The sequence below is a fragment of the Zophobas morio genome, unplaced genomic scaffold (genome assembly GCF_036711695.1).
Source record: "Zophobas morio isolate AGI-343-1 ecotype UQ-CSIRO unplaced genomic scaffold, CSIRO_AGI_Zmor_V1 ptg000044l, whole genome shotgun sequence".
Classification (NCBI taxonomy): Eukaryota; Metazoa; Arthropoda; class Insecta; order Coleoptera; family Tenebrionidae; genus Zophobas; species Zophobas morio.
Window position 1 is genome coordinate 5,274,053 of NW_026972149.1, and position 20,342 is coordinate 5,294,394.

The following is a 20,342-nucleotide window of genomic DNA, read 5'->3' on the forward strand; positions in this document are numbered from 1 at the left end:
CTTATTAATTTTTAAACGAGCGTCAAATCGCCGGAATCCGTAAAATCTCATTTGACCAATTTAGCGTTAAACGAGACCCTAAGACATTTCTCATCGCAATTGAATTTTTATTAGTTAACGCCAGATGGTTCAAAGTTTTACGATTTTTTCATTCCGCTGTAGTTTCTTTGAAATTTTTGTACCAGCAACGTGGTATATTCGACCTATTCGACTGTAGATAAAGTTACTTAAGTAGGAACGCAAAACTGACTGTGATTGGTTAGTTTACCTCGCTATAAAGCAAATAGGTGTTAAACTGCATGCACGCGCCAACGATGTGTTAATAATCGCTTGTTAAACAAAATAGGGAAACAATTTTTTATATAATTATATGTGTAAATGCGAACGGCTGTTTTTATTGCAACGTTAGATAAACTCACGGTGTTAGCGTTCTTGCGGCTAAGCGGACTTCAATTTTTATTGTGTAGTTAAAGAATTCGTATTTCAGATTTTTAATCAATTACGGTTGACAATGGCATTGCAACAACACAATGGTAAGTACAACTTTTTTTTACAAAAATAACACAATATGTTAGTAATTTTTTGTACCACAAAGGTGCATATGAATTATTTTTGTCTGTAATATACAGCTTTCCAGGAAGAGTAACTTGAAAACACCAAATCCAGTCTAACACAAAAAAGTAAATAATCATAACGTTTCGTTCGTTTGCAAGTGGTATATTAGTGATATTAATGATTCAACCTTTGTATTATGTAATAAGTTTGTTTGTTTCCAAGTAGAAGATAATTAAACCTAAGATAAACTGTTAAGTTAAAGTAATGTCATAACTTTGCTAACGATTTTAAATTCTGTTGGTATAACTGGACTAATTTTCAATAGATATATTAACACTGGGTGTTATACTCAGATGAGATTATTTCTTCCGATGGCTTAGTGCCCCTTTCCAAAGTAAGACGTACGTCTTAGCACACTTCGCGCTTTCTTATTACATATGGCATGGCAAATAGGCCTTTTAGCTCTCGAACGATTCACTTCTAATTCAATTTTCTATGGATTTCGTATGACGTTGGACATAAACTCAAAACACGCAAGTTTCTATCAGAATAAAGGCGCTAACGACCCATGTAATGATGTTTTTACTCTTTATGACTTATTTTGTAATAAAATTTACTGGACTATTGACAAAACAATGAAATTTTAAATTATTCACTATTCAAAGTCGACGAGCATTGATTTTCATACTAATACGATTTGATTGTTCCTCATTAACACCACTGAATGCTGGTAGTGATTTCGCAAAAACGGTGTTAAATGTTTCATATTTTTAAAGTAGTGAAGAGTTCTAACTTATGTAGGTCTCCACTTCAGGGAAGTATATTTTTACTGCTTTTTCCAACGGATATCATCCATGAATATTTATAAAAATTCTTATCATTTACACGTCGTTTTTATTTTTCTGTTTTGTTATTTAAATATTAATGGAAACGTTTATGATACGAACTTAGACTTGGGGTTATGCTACATTTAATATTTCTTCTATTCTAAAATTACTTTATTCAAGTACCCCTGAAAGTTGATGACGTCATTTGACAAAAGCGTTGACGCTTGTGTTGCTCATTCTTCACTATGATACTTAAATATTTTTACTTAACAAAATTTTGAGTTAGTGTTATCAAAGTGTTGGCATTTTACCATCTACACGATAGTTCTAATGTTTACATTTCACAACAATGATCCAATAATTTCAGAAATTATGTGTGTAAAAACGTGCTAGAATGGCGCACACGCTTATGTAGATCGCGAAGAAAAAATTGTTGACGTCATTTCAAATTAATGTCATAAGTCTTAAAAAAATAAGTTTAAACCAACTAACGTCGTAGATTACGTACGACGTACGACAGAAGTTGTCATTTATCTGTATATTATGTGATTAAAAACGTAAGATAAAAATGTAATTTATACCACATATAAAATTTGATAATTTGATGAAAAACAAGACCATACAGATTGTTTACATTGAAAATAAAAAGAGTTACTATAATCGTGGCTTATAAAGTATGAATTGTTGCAAATTTTTTTAAATAATGCAACTTTGAAATAAACAAAGCAGTTTTAATAGGCGTGCAAGTAAATGACTTAAGTATTGATAACAAGTTTAAAGTTGGACTATTTTTATGAACCTGTATAACTTTATAGATAATTATGTTGTTTCATTTATTAGTAACTTTTACTGAGATCGCTTGGTAAATTAATGTGCTATGACTCTAACTACCAACTTCGAAGTGTAAAATTTGTTGCACTTATAACAAATAAAAAAAATAATAGAAGTAAATTACAAACATTGCTTTGTGTACAACAATGTAAACATAATTACACGTAGACGTAAAGTTCAAAGTCGGTGTACGCGTAACAGATAATTGAAGGGGCAAATTTTTCTTTGACGCTTCTGATATTTTGTTACAAACACTCAGTATAAAAGTAACCGAAATTAGACCCGTTACTTTTGTTATTATTTGTGTATCAATTTGACGCTCGTTGAAACCATTATCAGTGTTTCATGAAATAATTTTCACAAGTGATCGATATTTATTACGGTTGTTAATTATTCGCTGATTACTCTGACAAGAGCTGCGTTATAAAAAAATTAGTCATTTGTTTGTTTTGCACGCCGAAAATCCAATGGTAATTAAAATACGGAAATTAACACATTAATTAGTTAATTAATTAAGCCCACTCTCCCCTAGCCAAAAATCATTTGTTAAATTAGTCACAGTGTATAAACAAACGAGGAAAATTTATTGCACCGACTATAATACAGATGCGTTTATAAACAAAAAGCATAATGTTCTATTTTTCGGTTGACACGTAGCTATTTACCACAATCGCGATACAAATAAGAGCGATAAGAAACTTACGTGATTAGAGTTTTACGAGTCATGATAGTACTGATTCTACCAGTTTACACGATACAAATCAATGAATCACTCTAATAATTCAGGTCCAGATCAAATCGTACCTTCCGAACACATTGTGACTACGAGGGCAGATGGACGTATCAATCTTCGCATTCCCGAAAGTGGAAAAGCTATCGAAACCACACCGCCAATCTCAGTTCCTGGACTACTGAAACGCACAGCTGACAACAGTCCCGATTGTCCAGCACTCGCATATAAAGAAGACGGAAAATGGAAGCAGATCACTTACAAGTAATTATTTCGTTTGTTAGTACCGGGTAATCAAGGTGGAATTTTAGGGAGTACTATGATCAAGTGAGGATTTGTGCTAAGGCGTTTATTAAACTAGGACTCAAAAGGCATCACGGTGTTTGCATACTAGGGTTCAACAGTCCAGAATGGTTCATCTCCGATCTTGCTGCGATATTTGCAGGGTGCGTATTCATGCAATAAGTAAATGGTACCTTTTTATTGATACATCAACTTTACTAGACGAGCATAAGTGTTTGTTTACAATGATAATGCGTGATAACCATCCGGCTTTCAAGCATGCTGCACACTGTTTACATATAGCGCTTAAACACCTGAACACCACAAAACAATTTCAACGAAAATCGTAACAAAAAAACGAAATCAGTACATCTACGTTAGTATTTTCTAAAATGGGAACTTAGTTTAGTCTTGGAACTTGTACGCGTCTATCACCTTCTCGGAAAAGATAGTTTTCCAGGTTTTGAAGATACGCGGTATGATGACTCTAACTCGTACTGATGATAATAATAATCAAAAATATCTATTTCGTACCTCGAAGTTCAATAAGACTCGTCTGACGTCTCAAAGCGAAGTCCAAAACTTGTACTCCTGATTATCGTCTGCATCTCGCGTCGGTCTGGACTTTAATCAAATTCGAGCCTCATCGATGTCCACGGTACAATGTCATTCATGTTTTTTACTTTAAGTACAAAGGTAAACATATGATCTATAGGATTAAAAAATAGGCGACTTGATTCAGCGATAAGTCTAAGCTGTGGGCGATCTGCAATCGATAGTGGCTAATGATTCAATTCGAGTGACTGATAAGAACCTTTAAAGGCGGCTAGGAAAAACGCGACCTTGTCAACATTTTGCTTGTCTAGGACGTCCTTAACCTCGATAATGATTTTTCTCGTTTCGTTTTCCATTGATTGTACGATTTTAGCTCTTCTTCGAAACCACTAATGTGGTGAACGCTAACTAGTCAATGAGGACGCGGCATTGTGCCAAAAATTTTGACCGACCACAAAACTTTCCGATGTGTTTTCAAACCAAACAAAGTTTTTTGTTTATTTTAGGGGAATAGCTGTTGGTATTTATACTACGAATTCAAGCGAAGCTTGCTACCACTGCGCCAATTACACCAAAGCTAATATAATCGTCGTTCAAGACCAGAAACAACTAGACAAAATTCTTGCCATAAAATCGCGTTTGCCAGATTTGAAAGCCATTGTTCAGTATGAAGGAGAACCAACAAGTCCAGATGTATTGAGTGTAAGTAGAACACAACTGCTTTTTAGTTTTGTTCACGCTCTAGATTCTTCTAGTGGTCCGAGCTTCTGACGATCGGAAAAGATCAAGGGGATGAAGAGTTGGAACGGGTCCTCAAAACCATCGCCGTCAACGAATGTTGTACCATCGTCTTCACAGTATGCTATCTCTGGTATAAACAAGTATTAACTCTATAGTGTCGTTTCTAGTCCGGTACCATCGGAAAACCCAAAGCCGCTATGCTAAGTCACGACAATCTCACATGGGACGCTTTGACAATATCCGAACGGTTAGAAGTAAAAAAACGTGGAGAGGTCCTCGTGAGTTATTTGCCTCTGAGTCATGTGGCAGCTCAAGTCGTTGATATTTACATCGTCATGATAAATTCGGCCTGCACCTACTTTGCCGACGCGAATGCGTTAAAAGGTACCCTAGTGGACACACTAAAAGAAGCGCAACCAACGAAATTCTTGGGTGTCCCGCGAGTGTGGGAAAAGATGCACGAAAAAATGATGGAAGTGGCAGCTCAAAATGGCGGAATAAAACAAGCGATAGCGTCATGGGCCAAAAACCAAGCTCTGGAGCATCATCTCAACAAAATCCAAGGGTAAAACGAAACGCGAATTTAATCAAATCTAACCCATTGGGATTTTAGGGTCAATTCAAATAGTTGGGGTTACTGCATTGCCAGCGCTGTGATATTTAAAAAAATTAAGCAAGCTCTTGGTTTCAATCGTTGCACGTTGTATGCGTCAGCAGCGGCCCCTCTAGCGGCAGACATCAAACGATATTTCTTAAGTCTAGACATACCGATTATGGAGGCTTTCGGTATGTCGGAGGCAGCCGGAGCTCACACCTTATGCACCATGGATTCCTTCGGTTTAGACACAATAGGTATGGGTCTACCAGGAACCAAGACGAAAATCGTTAACCCGGAAGACGGTCAAGGCGAAATATGCATGTACGGCCGACACATCTTCATGGGGTACTTAAATGATCAAGAAAAAACGGACGAAGCGGTGGATTCTGAAGGCTGGCTACACTCTGGAGATTTAGGTCGCATAGACCAAAAGAACTTTGTGTATATAACAGGTCGACTGAAGGAACTTATCATTACGGCGGGTGGTGAGAATATCGCACCCGTACCCATCGAACAGCTTGTGAAGGCCGAGTTGCCCCACATCAGTAACGTATTCCTTGTCGGGGATAAGAAAAAATTTTTGTCGGTTTTGCTCACGTTTAAAACGGAGGTGGAGCCGGAGAGTGGGAGACCTTTAGATATACTAATTCCAAACGTTCAAGAGTGGCTGAAAAGTTTAGGTTGTCCAGCTAAATCAGTGAGTGAAGTTTTGCGAGCCGGGCCCGACCCCGCATTGCTGCATGCTCTTCAAGATGGGATTGACAGAGTTAACCAACAAGCTGTATCCAACGCTCAAAGGATTCAGAAATTGTCGATACTTCCGGTTGACTTTTCTATGGCAACGGGAGAATTAGGTAATAACTTACTACATATTTTTTTAAGTTGATTCAAATGGTTTATTTTAGGACCAACTCTGAAGGTGAAAAGGAACATCGTAGCCGCCAAATATTCCGATATTATTGAAAGAATGTATGCTTGAAGCCGTCGTTGTTTTGAAATTTTGGTGGTCTAGTTGTAGTTCGATTACAAAAACGCTATTGTCAAAATATTCTTTACTTAAAAATAATATAAATAATACCTTGAGTATAATTTAAAGTTAGATCCATCTTACATCATCTCTTTAAATAAATAAGTGAATATGGTAAGTATACATATATGCAATATAAACATATTTTACATAATTTTCTTAAATGGTAACAAAATGCTAGCTACTGGGGCACGGTTCTGCCTCGGCACTACTGTCGCTACTGTCTGAATCCTTACAACATCGACACTGTTGACGTCGTTTACATTTCGATCGGTGACACTTACTACATTTAGGTCTATATACAGGGGCAACTAATTCTACCTTAATATTAGCAGTGGCGGTTACTTTGGTTGTGTAAGGGCCACTAGAACTGGATTCTGGACTACTGTACTCTACAGTAACTTGTGGCTCGACTACGATACTCTGGTTGCAGCTCTCTTCCGTTATAGTTGTAAGACTAGGCTCACGGGTGGCCTTGACAGAAGTGCTACGACGAGAAGATTTCGGATAGGTTGGCGTTCGAATGGGTGGGGGTGGTGGAGGGGGAGGCGTAGGAGTAGAAATTCGCTCGTTATGTTCTAAATGGTACAATTCGGCTTTGGGACCAGCGATTAACAAAAGAAGGGGAAAGAAAACTAGAGAATTGATGGTTGAACTGCATAGCGATACAACTAAGGCGGTAAAAAAATAACATTGTATAAACTCGAACTGGGAGGTTATTAATACTGAGATGCATACTAATAGTCCAAAATCACCTTTCACGATAGGTTCGGCGTACAATTCCAACGACATTTTCAATCTCCGTTCACAACTTCCTAAAGCGCTTAAAAAACCTGTCAATACAAGGAAAATATTTCGACTCACTATGATAAAATGGAGCGCACCTATTGTTCCACTTAAAGCGTTTACATTCACCAAACACATCAACAACATACATATAACTACGCTTAGTACAAAACACCAAAGTTTTGTCCACTGTACAAGAACACATGCTACTAGAACAGCTGACAGTAGTGTGAGTAAAAACTGAACAGCTAACAAACGATCTAGTAGTAGGAACTGATTAAAATATGCGAATATAAGTCCAATAGGATAATTCTTTAATCCGCGTTGATTGAACTCTTCCGAGATTTCTTTAATTTGTTTTAAAGTTTCTATGATTTTTCCAGTACTTTTCAGATTCTTGAGGTAGAATGGCATTTGAGTATAAACAAGAGGTCGCGACTTTGGAATTTTTAATTCAAGTTCAGCCTTAGAACTATAGTGCTGAGAAGGCTTAGGGGTAAGATTCGCCCGAGAGCTTGTATATGACATTTGATCGTTACTATTCCACGCAGATAAATAATTGTAAAAGGCTTTGGGATCTATAATACCGTTGGTTACCAACTGTTTCTTAAAAATCTGACTTTTGTCGACCGGATACTCGACAATACCTGTTTGAGCTAACAATTTAAAAGCTAATACTGCTTTCTCGGTGGCATTCGGGAACCATGTTTCGTTATTAAGAAAATTATTTTTCCGGTTATTATCGAATTCTTCCTGTAAGTCAATTAAAAAATCGCGGAAATTTGCTAACCAAAAATCGTGCATATTCAAGCCTCCGTTGGAATCTTTCAAAACATGAGGTACATTAGTTAACGAAGAGTGGTATTCATACAAGAGCGGTTGGTTCAGAGGGTACTCCAACTCGGTTGTCACTAAATAAAAATTATAAAAACCAAAGAATTTATTTTGAGCTTCTAAATATTTGTACTCCTGCGTGTTCTTTGGTAAAAATGTCGATAACCTTACGTCGAATTCTAGTTTCAGTCCATTAAAAACGCAAAAAATTATCAACACAGCGTACGTTAAACACAAAATCACCTTCACGAAAGGTTTAATCAACACTGAAGTGAAGTAACGATTCACTAACCACGTTAGGAAATTTTTCTTCTGTTGACAAATCACCTCCGCCGTGAGCAAGCTTTCGCCGTGTTCCTGTAACAAAAGAAATCGGTAAAAATATGAAGGCAACGGACATTAATAACGACTTTAAAATATGCAAAATGCTACTAATGACATGTTACACAATGCAGAACGGTGGAACATCCTACAAAAACAACACGCACTGTAAATCCCTACTTTATTTTTTTGCAAATAATCTATTAATACAACTTTCGGATTATATATATATATATATCAATATGTCGTTGAAATATTACCACACGCTACGATAAGCTGATCATTAAAAAATACTTATTAATTAGTAAGTAATTACTTTACATATGTAGGATTTAAAAAGTCTACTTGTCACAAATATTAATCTTTAAACTTATCCACTTAAACTCATTAATAAAAATTTATAAATCTTGATAAGTTTAATTGATCCAATTGCTACTCGGTAAGATCAGATTTGTTGCAAGAGAAATGTAGGTCTTTAATATTTATGATCCGATGACATATAAATATCTTACTTAGTACTACCAGAGCAAGTAGTGAAGTGAGGGCTCGACGTTGAATGAAAATGACCCTTAACGACCACCCACCCTGATTGCAATCACCGTCGTCTGACTCACAAAATTATTATCAACACTAAATTTCAACCACAACAACTTCTTTAATTTCAACTTTCATTATTTCATAATTAAAATGAAATAGTTACCACTATAAAATAAGCATCTGCATCGTACTAATTACTCGGTAACCGTATAACCTCATTCTTTCTACACTTTGACTTAATTAGGAGATGCAGCTATTGTATTTTACGCGACTGGGAAGAGCGGCGAATTGTTAATTAAAATCCATTACTAAGCAACTTCATTTTTAATACTTAAAAACTTGAAAAATACTGTAAAATAAATATTACTGTGCCACAATTTACAAATTGCGTTTAATAACAGGCAATAATTCGCTGATTAGTGGTGATATTAGTTTGCGATTGCAACCAAGGTTAATGACACATTTAACTGTATCCAAGAATTAAATAAAACAAAAAGGGTGACGTGGACCTGATACGTCTATACGTACTTTTGTTTAAATTACAACTAATAATGTCACAAATTTTATTATAAATGGTTGTGATAAAGTACAATAATTCTTAATTACGTTATCGCAACTTCGTGCTCTTACTGATTAGCTAGTACAATGTGAAGTTTTGCACCTACGTTTATATCAAAAGGCATATCCAGGTCTAAATAAAAATTTCTATAAATGATCGTCGTATCGCAGCATTCACAGCAAGCGTTGCCTTTTGCCGCCTTGTCGCAATAGGAAACGTACGTCTCATGCCAGTTTATACTAATTTAAATGGTCATTCAGATACAGATACAGATTTACGAAAGCTGCTGTGATAAATTAGCTTATAACTGGATCTCGTTCCATTTTTTGTGGATGATAAACATTTTAATTTTACAATTTTATGTAAATTTACGAGCGAAATTTAATTGCGGCGAGAGTGGAATGCACTGGCTAGTATTATTGACAGCTGTGATTATCATCGAAACAAAATTGGTATCACACATGAAATATTACTACGCGTACGCGTAACGAACCCACATTTGGAAGGTGGAAGATCGTAAAATTTATTTTAGCGCCAGTAAAATGACACGCTTTCCATTCGCGATTTTATCTCGCCTTCGTCTCGCTACAAAAATTGTCGAGTATTCAGTTTTAGCCAGAACATAAGGGTGGATCCCCACACTGAATAATAAGTTTAAAATTTGTTGAGAAGTTTCGTCATTTTGACACACGTTGTTAATCAATATGCACTGCACATAAATATCACTTGCCGTCAGCCTTAAATGTTAAATAATTCAAACGTTGGTTTAGATGTTTTTTATCTTGGTAGCCCTCTCGTAAAGTACACATGTACGAAGAAGAAAAGACTGGTTATAATTAATTTAACGCCACTTAAATGATAAGTTATGTGGATTCTTCTTTATAATAACTTTAAAATAAAAGCTGCTATAAAAATACTGTGACGTTATATTTTTAAGTGAATTTTATTTATTTATTTTTTTTTCGGAACGACTATTTAGTTGCTAAATTACACATTATAAATTGAAGGTTAAGTGAGTTTTTTTTAATTTCATCGATGTAATGTTAGTCTCCCGTTTCCGTCTGGCTGTCGCCTGTCGCCGTTTGTCTGGAGACATCATTAGACCGATAATCTAATAGACTGGTGGACTGACCACACTCAAATTTTAGATGCAGTTTAAGATTATTGTGAAAATAAAAATTTCCCCTCCATAAATTTAAATAATAGTGCTCATTTTTTGTGGCATTTATGTGCTAATAAAGTGCAAGTTACCCTCCATAAGTTATTTATAGAATGGTTTACCGATTTCACAGTCACTACTTCGTCATCTGATCCGGATTATTAAAGTCATACACAATAAGAATAATGTTCTCTACTAAAGTCAAAAACGACATACGTGACTTTTATGAAATTTTAGGGACACAATATCGTTATTAGTGTTACGGGTCAAAATTTATATATTTAAACATGTAGTACTTCTCTGGAATCTTGGTAACTCATTAGGTCAAAAAAACACAAATATACAGTATGGAACTGGGCAAATATTTCGAAAACTATCTGGTGCAAGCATTTAACTGACACGTGTAATCACCGCTTTAGGACGGGTCAGTGTGCGTGTCGGACGCGCAATGGCGCAAATGAGATAAATATCTTTGACGTTCGTGTTTTAGCAATAATAATTCTGTGGCTTACTTTTACTTAGTGACGAAATACTTAGATTACATTCGTGTTTGAAATATGTTCATTTTGAGAACTTCTGAATGAAAACTAGGTAAATTTCCAAAGGATGTAATAAAAGAATGATGTTGTGTACTTGTATTAAAAAAAAAAAAAATTATAATGAATTGTAATTATGGATGGAATCATTATAAGATGTGAGTTGTTGTTGTTGTATATAATAAATATTTTTACTTGTGTTTATCATAGCATTGGTATGGCGGGTATGCTGTAAGTTAATTACCGCGAAGTCGAAAAAAGTAAAGAATTTAAAATATTTTCACTCGACCTAAACAAATTAAGTAACAGAGATTAAAGTTCCACGGCCGAAGTAAAATAGATGCGCAGTAAAAAAGAGGTAGAAAAAGGCCAATAACGGTGTCGTAAAGGCATCGGCAAATGATGTTGGCTAGTCGAGCAAACTCTTAATAACAATCTAAGTGAATTGCAAACCATAATACGATAAAAAGCAAAGTTAATAGACACACATCAGTGTAGGCGAATTGCCGTATAAAGTTTCAAGTTTTTTCGGTAAATTCCGACATGGTCGAACACCGAGGAAAAACTTACCGGATCATTGTTGTTGTTCGTGGGAGGCTTGGGCTTGGTCTCGTTCCGGAAACACGGTACGTCAGTCTTTCGACACCGCTGTTCGAGGGCCAAGAGCGAAGGGAACACAATAAGCAGTGCGGCACAATGGAATATAACTAGTACCGCACATTGTAAACAAAAAACACGTAACGCCGGTACGGGTAGTACGGCAGCCGCTAAGAACGCGCCGGAATTCACTAATGCCGCCGAGATGATGCTAGGACCCGTCCTTTGTAGCACTTCCGGCGGCGACAAATTCCTCATATCCGACGATAAAATAAGGAACATTTCTCTCATTGCGAGTCCAACAGTAACGAAAGGTAACACATGCGTGCTGAGGAGGTTCATCGGCAGGCCGATGATGCTGCACGCTCCTAACGCAGCGGCCGCCGAGCTCGCCAGAACTATCACTCCCAGCGCGGCGAGGCGAGATTGCACCACCAACCCGTACACCGCCGCCACCCCCAGCACCACCCCCAGCTTCACCAGGTCGGTCTTGGACGCCTCGTTCAGCATCTTGTTCAAATTCGCGGTCGAGAACGTCACGAAGAGGTACGACGACGACTTCTTGAGCTTCGTCAGGCGCTCGACCTCCTGAAAAACACCGAATCAGTCCACGCGTTCGCTACGGACGTTAAATCAACCCACCTGAGCAAACTTCTTCTGCCAGGCGTTGAGTACGGTAGTTGCCTTTTCTTGGTTCCAGCCGATGTGGTGGACCTTGTAATGCCCGGACCAATATTCGAATAACTCGTGCTCTCCCATTAATTGTACAACAGTTTGTAAAGCTTTGGCATGTTTTATATGACCAGATTTATTTTTAATTACGCCGCCGACGAGCAAGTCTTCAGGCCAGTGCATGTATTTTGCGGCAAGACCGTAACAACCACCGGTAAGTTCGGCACCAATATCCAGATTTTGAGTCGAATTGTAGTTCGGTGCCGTCACTGGACAGTCGGGATCACGAGGGTTCAAACATGGTTTTTCTTGATATCCAGAGGTTATACCAGCACGTTTGAAATAATCTTCTAAGAAATTGTAATCGAACTGGGATTCTTTTGGCTTAATTTCGGATATGAATTGACTGGGGTTGAGATTTGTCCATTTGGTTTGGTTGCTTGTTCCAAATCTAAAAATACAGATTTAACGGTAAATTGGCGAACTGACATATGGCGGAATATAGATTCATTTTTATTGACGTTGTTGTCACGCCCATTTAAGACAGTTCGACTTGACATACTCATACTGTGTAACTATGCCTTTACTCGCTAATCTTCAACCCTAATAGAAATCATCCGCTCAATTGTAGTAAATTACACACACGTAAAATTCAGTGACACATAAGCAAAAAAGTTGTAATTTTAACCTGGCCAAGGTCACCAACTTGATCATTTGCTATAATCTGATTAAGTTATAAAACATATTTTATCGCAATGAAACTTTATTGCATTTATCTTATTTCCGCATTACAGTGCACGCAGTATGCGTTAGTTTGGACTAAAAATACAGAAACATTCTTTTTCTTAGCGTTAAAAGCGTTGATGTAATAACTCCGACCGGGCCAGTAAAAAAAAGTTTCATAAATATAGCCTTCATATTTTTTTCCTTACGTAACGCATTCCATGATTTTAATCTTTCTTCTGGCGTTGACTTCATTTGACAAACTGAGGTACATTTTGCACCATCACGGCCAGAATTTTTATTAAGATGCATACAATACGCAATGGATTATTATTTATTATTGTGGTTTTCGAAAGCGAGAAAGTGATTTCAATTAAAAACAGTTTAAATCGTTCGCCGTAACGTTTATTAGCTTTTGGGAAAAAGTTCCATAAAAAAGGCCAATCAGAATTCGTAAAAATAGATAGGGTTGTCCAAAAAATATCATACATTTTTAATCTCTATGCGAAAGAATCTAGATCTATTACTTCCTATTCACAATTTAGTAATAGTAAGTGACAAAAAAAGGAACCGAGAATTCTGGTTGTTACTTTTAAAACTATACCAACATCAACGTTATTTACGTCTTCGTCTTCATATCGTGTGTAGTAAAAAATTAAACTGTAGTAAAAAAAGATCGATGACGTCATAATTTTGACATATCAATCAATTTGGCCAGCCGCGTGTTTTTGTCGAATTCCATTCATGAATTTTTTATTGAATTTGTGCCATAATATGCGGACACGCTGTATAATTATTCGGTTCTTTAATAATAACCTGCCAGTTGCAATTAAGTTAATTAGTGTTCAATGTAAGTTCCATTTTTTCTTTTGCATCTTACCGGTTCGTAAAATTTGATCAAGTGCATGAGCAAATGTTCAACTTTTTTTAGACGGAGGGTCAAAAAAAAACGGTAGTGGTGCTTGAAAAAATTCTTCCTATTATTATTGTTAGTGTGTTTTTGTGATGTGCGCGTTTCTTTGAATCCTCCTCGTCCGGCATTCTGCGTACGCTTGCGGTAGGTAGGAATTCGGTCTCGCTTATAAAAGGGCAGATGTTCGTTTGTGTGGACCCTAGTGGCCGCAGGCGATTTCGGAACTTACGGTATATGGACAGGATAATCGGGTCCGAGCAGCTTGGAGCCTTCCCAAAAGCAGTCGAGCGCCGTGACGATGGAACACGGCATCACGTGCTCGAAGATTTGCTCGATGTAATGTGCGTCGAAATTGGGAATGCTCGGCGCTTGGCAGAAGTCCTTCAGCTGCCAGGTGACGTCGAACATCGTGACGGTGACCTGCGTGGCGTTCTGCACGAGCGCCAGATGCTCGAGAAGGCCGTGCGGGTGCAGGAGGTCGACGTCGGGATCGACGGCCGTCTGCACGATCATCTGGTGCGTGGAGAGCATCTCCTGCGGCGTCGCCTCCACACCGGAGGACGGCTCGGCCCACAGCAGCTCGATGTCCGAGTGGATGTCCATGCCCTTCAGGCCGACGGAGAGGCTGACGATGACCAGCGCGCTGACGAAGAGGAAGATGCCGGCGTGCGTGTCGAGGATGCGGCCCAGGGACCGCAGCTGGCGCTGAATTCGGCCGCGGACCCACAGAATGCCGCGGTCTCCGCTCGCTTTGCCCTGCAACAGAGTGTACCATGCAATGGACCACCCAAGAAGCGGCCTGACGTCACGCGGACCACCCAAGTAGCATACATATGGATACGGCAATCTCCGCCGCACTTCACCGCATAGACTGTCCTTCTAGGAAGGATCGTCCAGCGCTAGTGAGACTACCTACAGGCCAAGCCATTACTTCGATCACGGCTCCGATTCAACAATATTGCCAATCACTTGTCATACTCGACAGATACCAAGCGCTATTCCATATTTCACGGCTGTCATCCGCACCGCATCCCGCACACCGCGAACACGACCACGCAACCCCAAAAAGACGACTTTTCTCGTACGAAAAAGACTGCAAAACACGCAACCAAAACATCGTTCAAATCTTACTCCTTCATTGATTGCGACTTTTGGGACGGACTATATAGTCCTCCGCGCCACTTAATTACATTTCCCGACTATAGCCGTGATGTAACAGCGTCGTTTAAAAGGCTCCTGTAGTCTGCGATACAAATTATTTAAATGTCACACACATTTTGCCAAGATATACTACTTCTACCTCGTTCAATACACCATATTGACAAAAACTTTTTTTAATGTCACTCTCTGACCACATAAGCAATTCAATACTATTTTCACGCTTCCCGTAAACCTCACTAAGAACAGCCTTATTTAATGATTTAATTTAACCGAATAATGCAACTATGTCAAAAATTATTGCAGTCATAGCAGATCTTATCTCTAAGATTTGAAACCATTTTTTAAATTTTGGATACTGATTTACATACGCTTTCTCGACGATAAATACGTATGATAATTTTATCTTTGAAGTTTTCATAACACAAGTTTAAAAGTATGTAAGGCCATTATCAGCATATTACACGTTAATAGGCAAATCGAACATTCATTAAAACAGTTATAAACAGTTGTTTTTTTCATGTCAAGAACTGATAATACAAGGTTAACCGATTCACGCCACTGCAAAAAATGATGACGATTGCAGAAATGAAAACACCAAAGTTAAAAAAACGAAGTTACTTTTGAAATTTTTAAATTAGTTTAATAACTAGGTTGCACGACATACGTATTACTTTTAAAATTTGCATAAGCATTATAACGTGATAGCGTCATATTAAAGTAATGTTTAAATTTGTATAGATCTGATCTTATAATCTGTGCATTGTAATAAGCACTGAATTAGTTTGTTTTTGTTTCATTAACATATTACAATCGTTTATTTTTTTTAGATAAGTACAATTACAGTTGTTTGCAATTCTTAAAAAGGATAACGTGTCGTACATTATAACATTATTCTTTATGGAACTGTCACAGATGTTCGTATTTGTAAATTATTATGTACATATTTATTCCACCTAATATTTATGCAGCTCACACCTGACGATATCCGTCATATTCATTTATATCAAAGACATACAATATGCACCTTAATTTATAATTCTTAAAATTAACGACAATCGTATTTACGTTGCCGTTGTCCATATTAAATACTAGCTCATAACTGCTATATTTTGAACTGTAGCAGATACACATTTAATAAAACCTTAAACTACTAATTTAAAAATGGAAATTTTGTTTTGAAACTACATATACGTTTACGTCAAATTAACCCAAGATTATTATTGGCCTACTATGACCTTGCAAAATATCAAAATGAGAATATTTTGTTTCCAACTAACTGCCAAGTTTCGCAGAAAAACAGACTGCGCAACTTGCAAGTTGTTTATGTTACTTGATACCGAAGCACAAAAAATTATTAAATAAAGCACTCTTTAATAATAATAAACAAAATTTCTTTCAAGTTCACGACTGAAACGTTTTCAAGGAGAGTAAAACATTAAACCATAATTTTAAAAAATACAAACTCAATTTTACAATGAGACATACTGTACATTTGATTTTGACTGTTGTTTGTTAAATTTACTTTTAAAATTAATTTATTAGAATGATGTCAGCTACTTACATTTGTATTTTTAATACAATCATATCTGTTCTTATTTTTAACACTCTCGACAATCTTATCTAAAATAGTATTCATCTCTGAACAAACGCCGAGTTAAAACTGCATGACGCATGATTTTTAAATTGACATTCTAATTAATACATTATTCAATTATCATTGTATTTGAATGATAAAAGTCATTGTCTTAGTTTTAATTTTTAATTAGCTGAATAAATCACAGCACTACAAACACGAGAAAAATAATAATTTATTTTACCAACAGTTGGACTGCTGCCAAAAGTAACAGGTGAAAAAATATTTTCTTGATGAATTTAACTCACGATTTTAACAAATTAATCTTGCCAACGTCGGGTCAAAAAAGACAAAGGGCTTCATAAATTTAACAGTCGCGTAAAACAAAAAACGACACACTTTTTTTAGTTTTTACAAGTGAATTTTGCTTAAATTAGCCTTAAATAGCGATCTTCTATTTTTCGAAATTTGGCATGACGTCAACTAATTTGGCTCAATTTCGTGCACCCGGCGCGTAGTTTATGAAATTATAATGGCCAGTGTCGATTAACCTCAGTTACGTACTATGCAACACTTTATTCAGTAGAAAATTTTGGTTGTACCGGAACTAATAAAAATGACGTATTTTGCGAAAGTGTGGAATATTTCTGTTAAAAGAGTACACATTTTGTGAAAAACTTATAAATGAAGACATGATTGTCGAACGGAAGTGTCTCCGCAGGGGTCATCAATGCAACCATTTTTAAACATCTAGTATCCCGATAAAAACTTAAAAGAGGAAAGTTTATCGGCCGGTAATAAATTCCTCGCTGTATCTGCAATTTGTTCAAAATAAAAATTCTAAATCTTCTGATTACGTTTACGTTTCCAGGAAGAAGTCTTCAGGTGTAGCCAACTTCACCTAAAATATCGTCAAGTGACGTCACCCGTTTCATTGAAAAATGATCCTACAGCTTTAATGTGTGCGAAAAACATCAAAACAACAATAATTTGCCTTCGCATTTGTAAATAAACAACCTTCGAGGTGACGAGTACAAACTTCTTTAGTGTATCGTGTAACGCGTTCGGCTTCTTTTGCATAATCTTATTTACATAAATAATTTCGCGCAAATCTTTGCTGAATGTCGTTGTGTCATATTAACAACACGCCGAACAGGAAGATTATGGAAGTTTTAATACATAGTTGTAGGAAGTCGAAAGTTTAGTGTTAAAAGATTCAATGGCTGTAATGATCGTTAATCGGGTAACGACCACGGTCTTACTAATACGGTCGGCTCTTTTGAAACTGACTTATCATGGGCGTAGGGGAAACTGCCATCATGGGAGCAATAATGCCCGTCTGGTTGATAAATTCCAAGGTCAAGTTTTCTATAAGGCCGTCGCAAAATTGAGAAATTGGGGAAAATGTTTGAAAAGTTACCACCTAGTGGCGGCTGTGAAAGCCGTATTGTCAAGACATAAGACACGGTTGAAAAATGTTTGTAAGATATCTTTTCGGCTGAGGGTCAGTTTCTTTGGCTAAAGCACAATCCCTTCAGGTAGGTAGTATCTGATTGCTTGGGTTTTTTGGGTGCGTTATTAGGTCGTACTTGTTTTTTCGGGGTAATAATAGTAAAATGATAACGAGGGAAGTAGTTGTCAACATGATTTTGATTTTTTTCTATTCTTTGAAAATGTGGAGACGGACGTGACAATTACAAATTGTCGTGTTATATTCAGCCGCAAAAAATAAAACGTCGAGTTTATAATTTGACAGTACGTTGACCGCTCCAGAAATAAATATAATAGAAACAGATTTCGTAAAAAAATAAGTATTGGGTATAGTTTTTTTGATTGACGCGTACGCTTATGATTTGGGAGCAGAGCGTATGCACTTAAATGGAAAAACGTAATTTAGAAGTAATGAATGTCTGGTGTTTTAAACGAGAGGTAAATGCATTTCCTTTTAAACCGTGCATCGTGAATAAAGAATTGTTCCAATTCCATAAACGTAACAGAGTGTTCGGAATATTAATCGAGTATGAGTTGTCTGCGCTAGACACGTTGTAAGATTTTTAAGTGTCGGTTATAATTAATTGTGTAGGTCATAAGATTCGGAGCGAGATTTGGATGAGTGACCTGCCGATGCCGATGCCGCTGCCGGCGGGATTATTTCTGATTGAGGTTGTGTATTATTAGTCCGCGTGGAAGTGCGTGAGTGCATGTATGTAGTAGTCGTAGCGCGGCATAAGGGTAGTTAGTTCCGGAAACAGATAAGCGATGAGCAGAATAAGGGAGGGGGCGGTTGGGGGAGCCGCAGGGGCGCGGTCGTGCGCGGGGTGCGGGCAGGTAAGCTAAGCAGCTAAGCTAGCTGCGGACCACACACGCTGCTAACCCGGTGGTCCCACCAAGGCTAGCGTAACACGGCACATCGCCCACCAGACCGCAATCAGGTCTGGCCCAAATCATCTATCACACCTGATTCGGGCGGCGCCGGCGCCTCGGCGCCGCCTCCGTCGCCGGCCGGCGTCCGCCCGAGTCCGGAGCGCGGGCCAGCCCGGCGCGCTATCGTCCTCACCTGGTCCAGCTGGTCCAGCGCGACGGCGGCGTCGACCCATCCGGGCCGGGTGTACAGGTCCGACTCGTGGCGCTCTTTCTCCAGGTCCGGCGACTCCGGCGGCGCCGTGGAAGCCATCCTCGGGTCAGGCCCGCGCTCGGGCCCTCGCCAAAACGGGCATTTCACAGAGCACGGCACTGGGCGGCAGCTGCGCCCATGGCAAGCACCCTCGCGAGCCACCCTATAGTCCTAGCGCGTATTTCGGGCATGGTGCAACATCTGCCGCCAGAAACCTCTTCCGGAGGGGGTCGAAACGTCGAACTCGACTCGCGACTTCACTGCACCAACACACAACGGCGGACCAAAAGACATTTAACGTGGTGTAAATAAACAACAAGGTGACACGCAGCTCAACGAGCAACAGCAACAGCGCCTCGTAAACTGTTGGTACTCGAGTGCTCGTACACTGAGGAGCCGACTGCTAAGCTGTTGGCCGTTCATTGTAATCGCAATGCCTTGGGTCGCTCTCTACAGGCGACCGGCGTCGAGTTTCTCCGAACGAAGACCACCCACAGTATATGTTTAGAATGTAAATTCTCCAAATTACATTACTTATGTTTTTTTTTGTCACCATCATAGGATACGGCCGTGGTAATAGACTTCATCCATCTACCCGGACCGATAAACTTCGACCGACGACACTTTACCCTTTACAAATCAAAAAATCATCTCTTCGACACCACCCCGTATAAAACCATTCAAAATGCTGCTAATTCCTCACGTACTTAACTCGCGGACGTAATTAATCTGCTAATATATTCAAGTGTTTTATTTCATTATGCAGTGATTGTAATGACGATTTACCTCACACAGACTGATGTTTGCTCTTCGTTTAGAATGAAAATATAAAACTGTTTAAAGCGTTAATAAATTAACATAATATTGACGACGACGGCAACTTTCAAAAGAATCCCGATAATTAGTATGACTTCCGCTTGCAATCATCTCTTGACATACTAATTTCACACAATTCTAAATTATCGTCAACCACTTCTGCTAAAGTCATTTCACCAAACCACTCAAAATAACCACACGTTTTTTAGCTCATTTTTGCATTAGCTTTAGACCATCGTTGAAATCACCACTCTCACCGTTTCGAAAATTTACATCATCAAATAAATTCCCTCTAGGATTGTTTTCTACGATAATCTCCATCCTCAACACTTATTAGTAATGCGATTACGCACATTTTCCCCCTCGTTAGTGTAACTAGAAAGCGCGTTAACGTA

General features: G+C 38.0%; 2 protein-coding genes across 4 annotated transcripts; one reads left to right on the plus strand and one right to left on the minus strand.

Moving 5' to 3' along the window:
- Positions 1-32: 32 nt before the first annotated feature.
- Positions 33-6,208, plus strand: LOC135141836 (very long-chain-fatty-acid--CoA ligase bubblegum). The gene is made up of 8 exons (XM_064073351.1): positions 33-533; positions 3,000-3,207; positions 3,255-3,389; positions 4,287-4,482; positions 4,536-4,637; positions 4,689-5,086; positions 5,135-5,973; positions 6,025-6,208. The coding sequence occupies exons 1-8, from the start codon at positions 512-514 to the stop codon at positions 6,096-6,098; spliced, it is 1,974 nt and encodes a 657-aa protein (XP_063929421.1). The 5' UTR covers positions 33-511; the 3' UTR covers positions 6,099-6,208.
- Positions 6,157-19,952, minus strand: LOC135141833 (protein patched). Of its 3 annotated transcripts, none has more exons than XM_064073345.1 (5): positions 19,075-19,952; positions 14,013-14,539; positions 12,118-12,598; positions 11,449-12,063; positions 6,157-8,123 (listed from the first exon to the last, which is right to left on the minus strand). In XM_064073345.1, the coding sequence occupies exons 1-5, from the start codon at positions 19,189-19,191 to the stop codon at positions 6,324-6,326; spliced, it is 3,540 nt and encodes a 1,179-aa protein (XP_063929415.1). In that variant the 5' UTR covers positions 19,192-19,952; the 3' UTR covers positions 6,157-6,323. The 3 variants fall into 3 exon arrangements, with proteins under 3 accessions (XP_063929415.1, XP_063929416.1, XP_063929417.1); XM_064073346.1 differs by lacking the exon at positions 19,075-19,952 and adding an exon at positions 16,506-16,686; XM_064073347.1 differs by lacking the exon at positions 19,075-19,952 and adding an exon at positions 14,700-15,711.
- Positions 19,953-20,342: the final 390 nt, after the last annotated feature.

Excerpts from the sequence above, each read along its gene's own strand:
- LOC135141836 (XM_064073351.1), top strand. The coding sequence starts at position 512 with ATGGCATTGCAACAACACAATG. Across the intron at positions 534-2,999 it reads GGCATTGCAACAACACAATG|GTCCAGATCAAATCGTACCT; the intron begins GTAAGTACAACT and ends CTAATAATTCAG. Across the intron at positions 4,483-4,535 it reads CAAGTCCAGATGTATTGAGT|TGGTCCGAGCTTCTGACGAT; the intron begins GTAAGTAGAACA and ends AGATTCTTCTAG.
- LOC135141833 (XM_064073345.1), bottom strand. The coding sequence starts at position 19,191 with ATGGCTTCCACGGCGCCGCCGGAGTCGCCGGACCTGGAGAAAGAGCGC. Across the intron at positions 12,599-14,012 it reads GATTATCCTGTCCATATACC|ATTTGGAACAAGCAACCAAA; the intron begins GTAAGTTCCGAA and ends CTGTATTTTTAG. Across the intron at positions 12,064-12,117 it reads GGCAGAAGAAGTTTGCTCAG|GAGGTCGAGCGCCTGACGAA; the intron begins GTGGGTTGATTT and ends GGTGTTTTTCAG.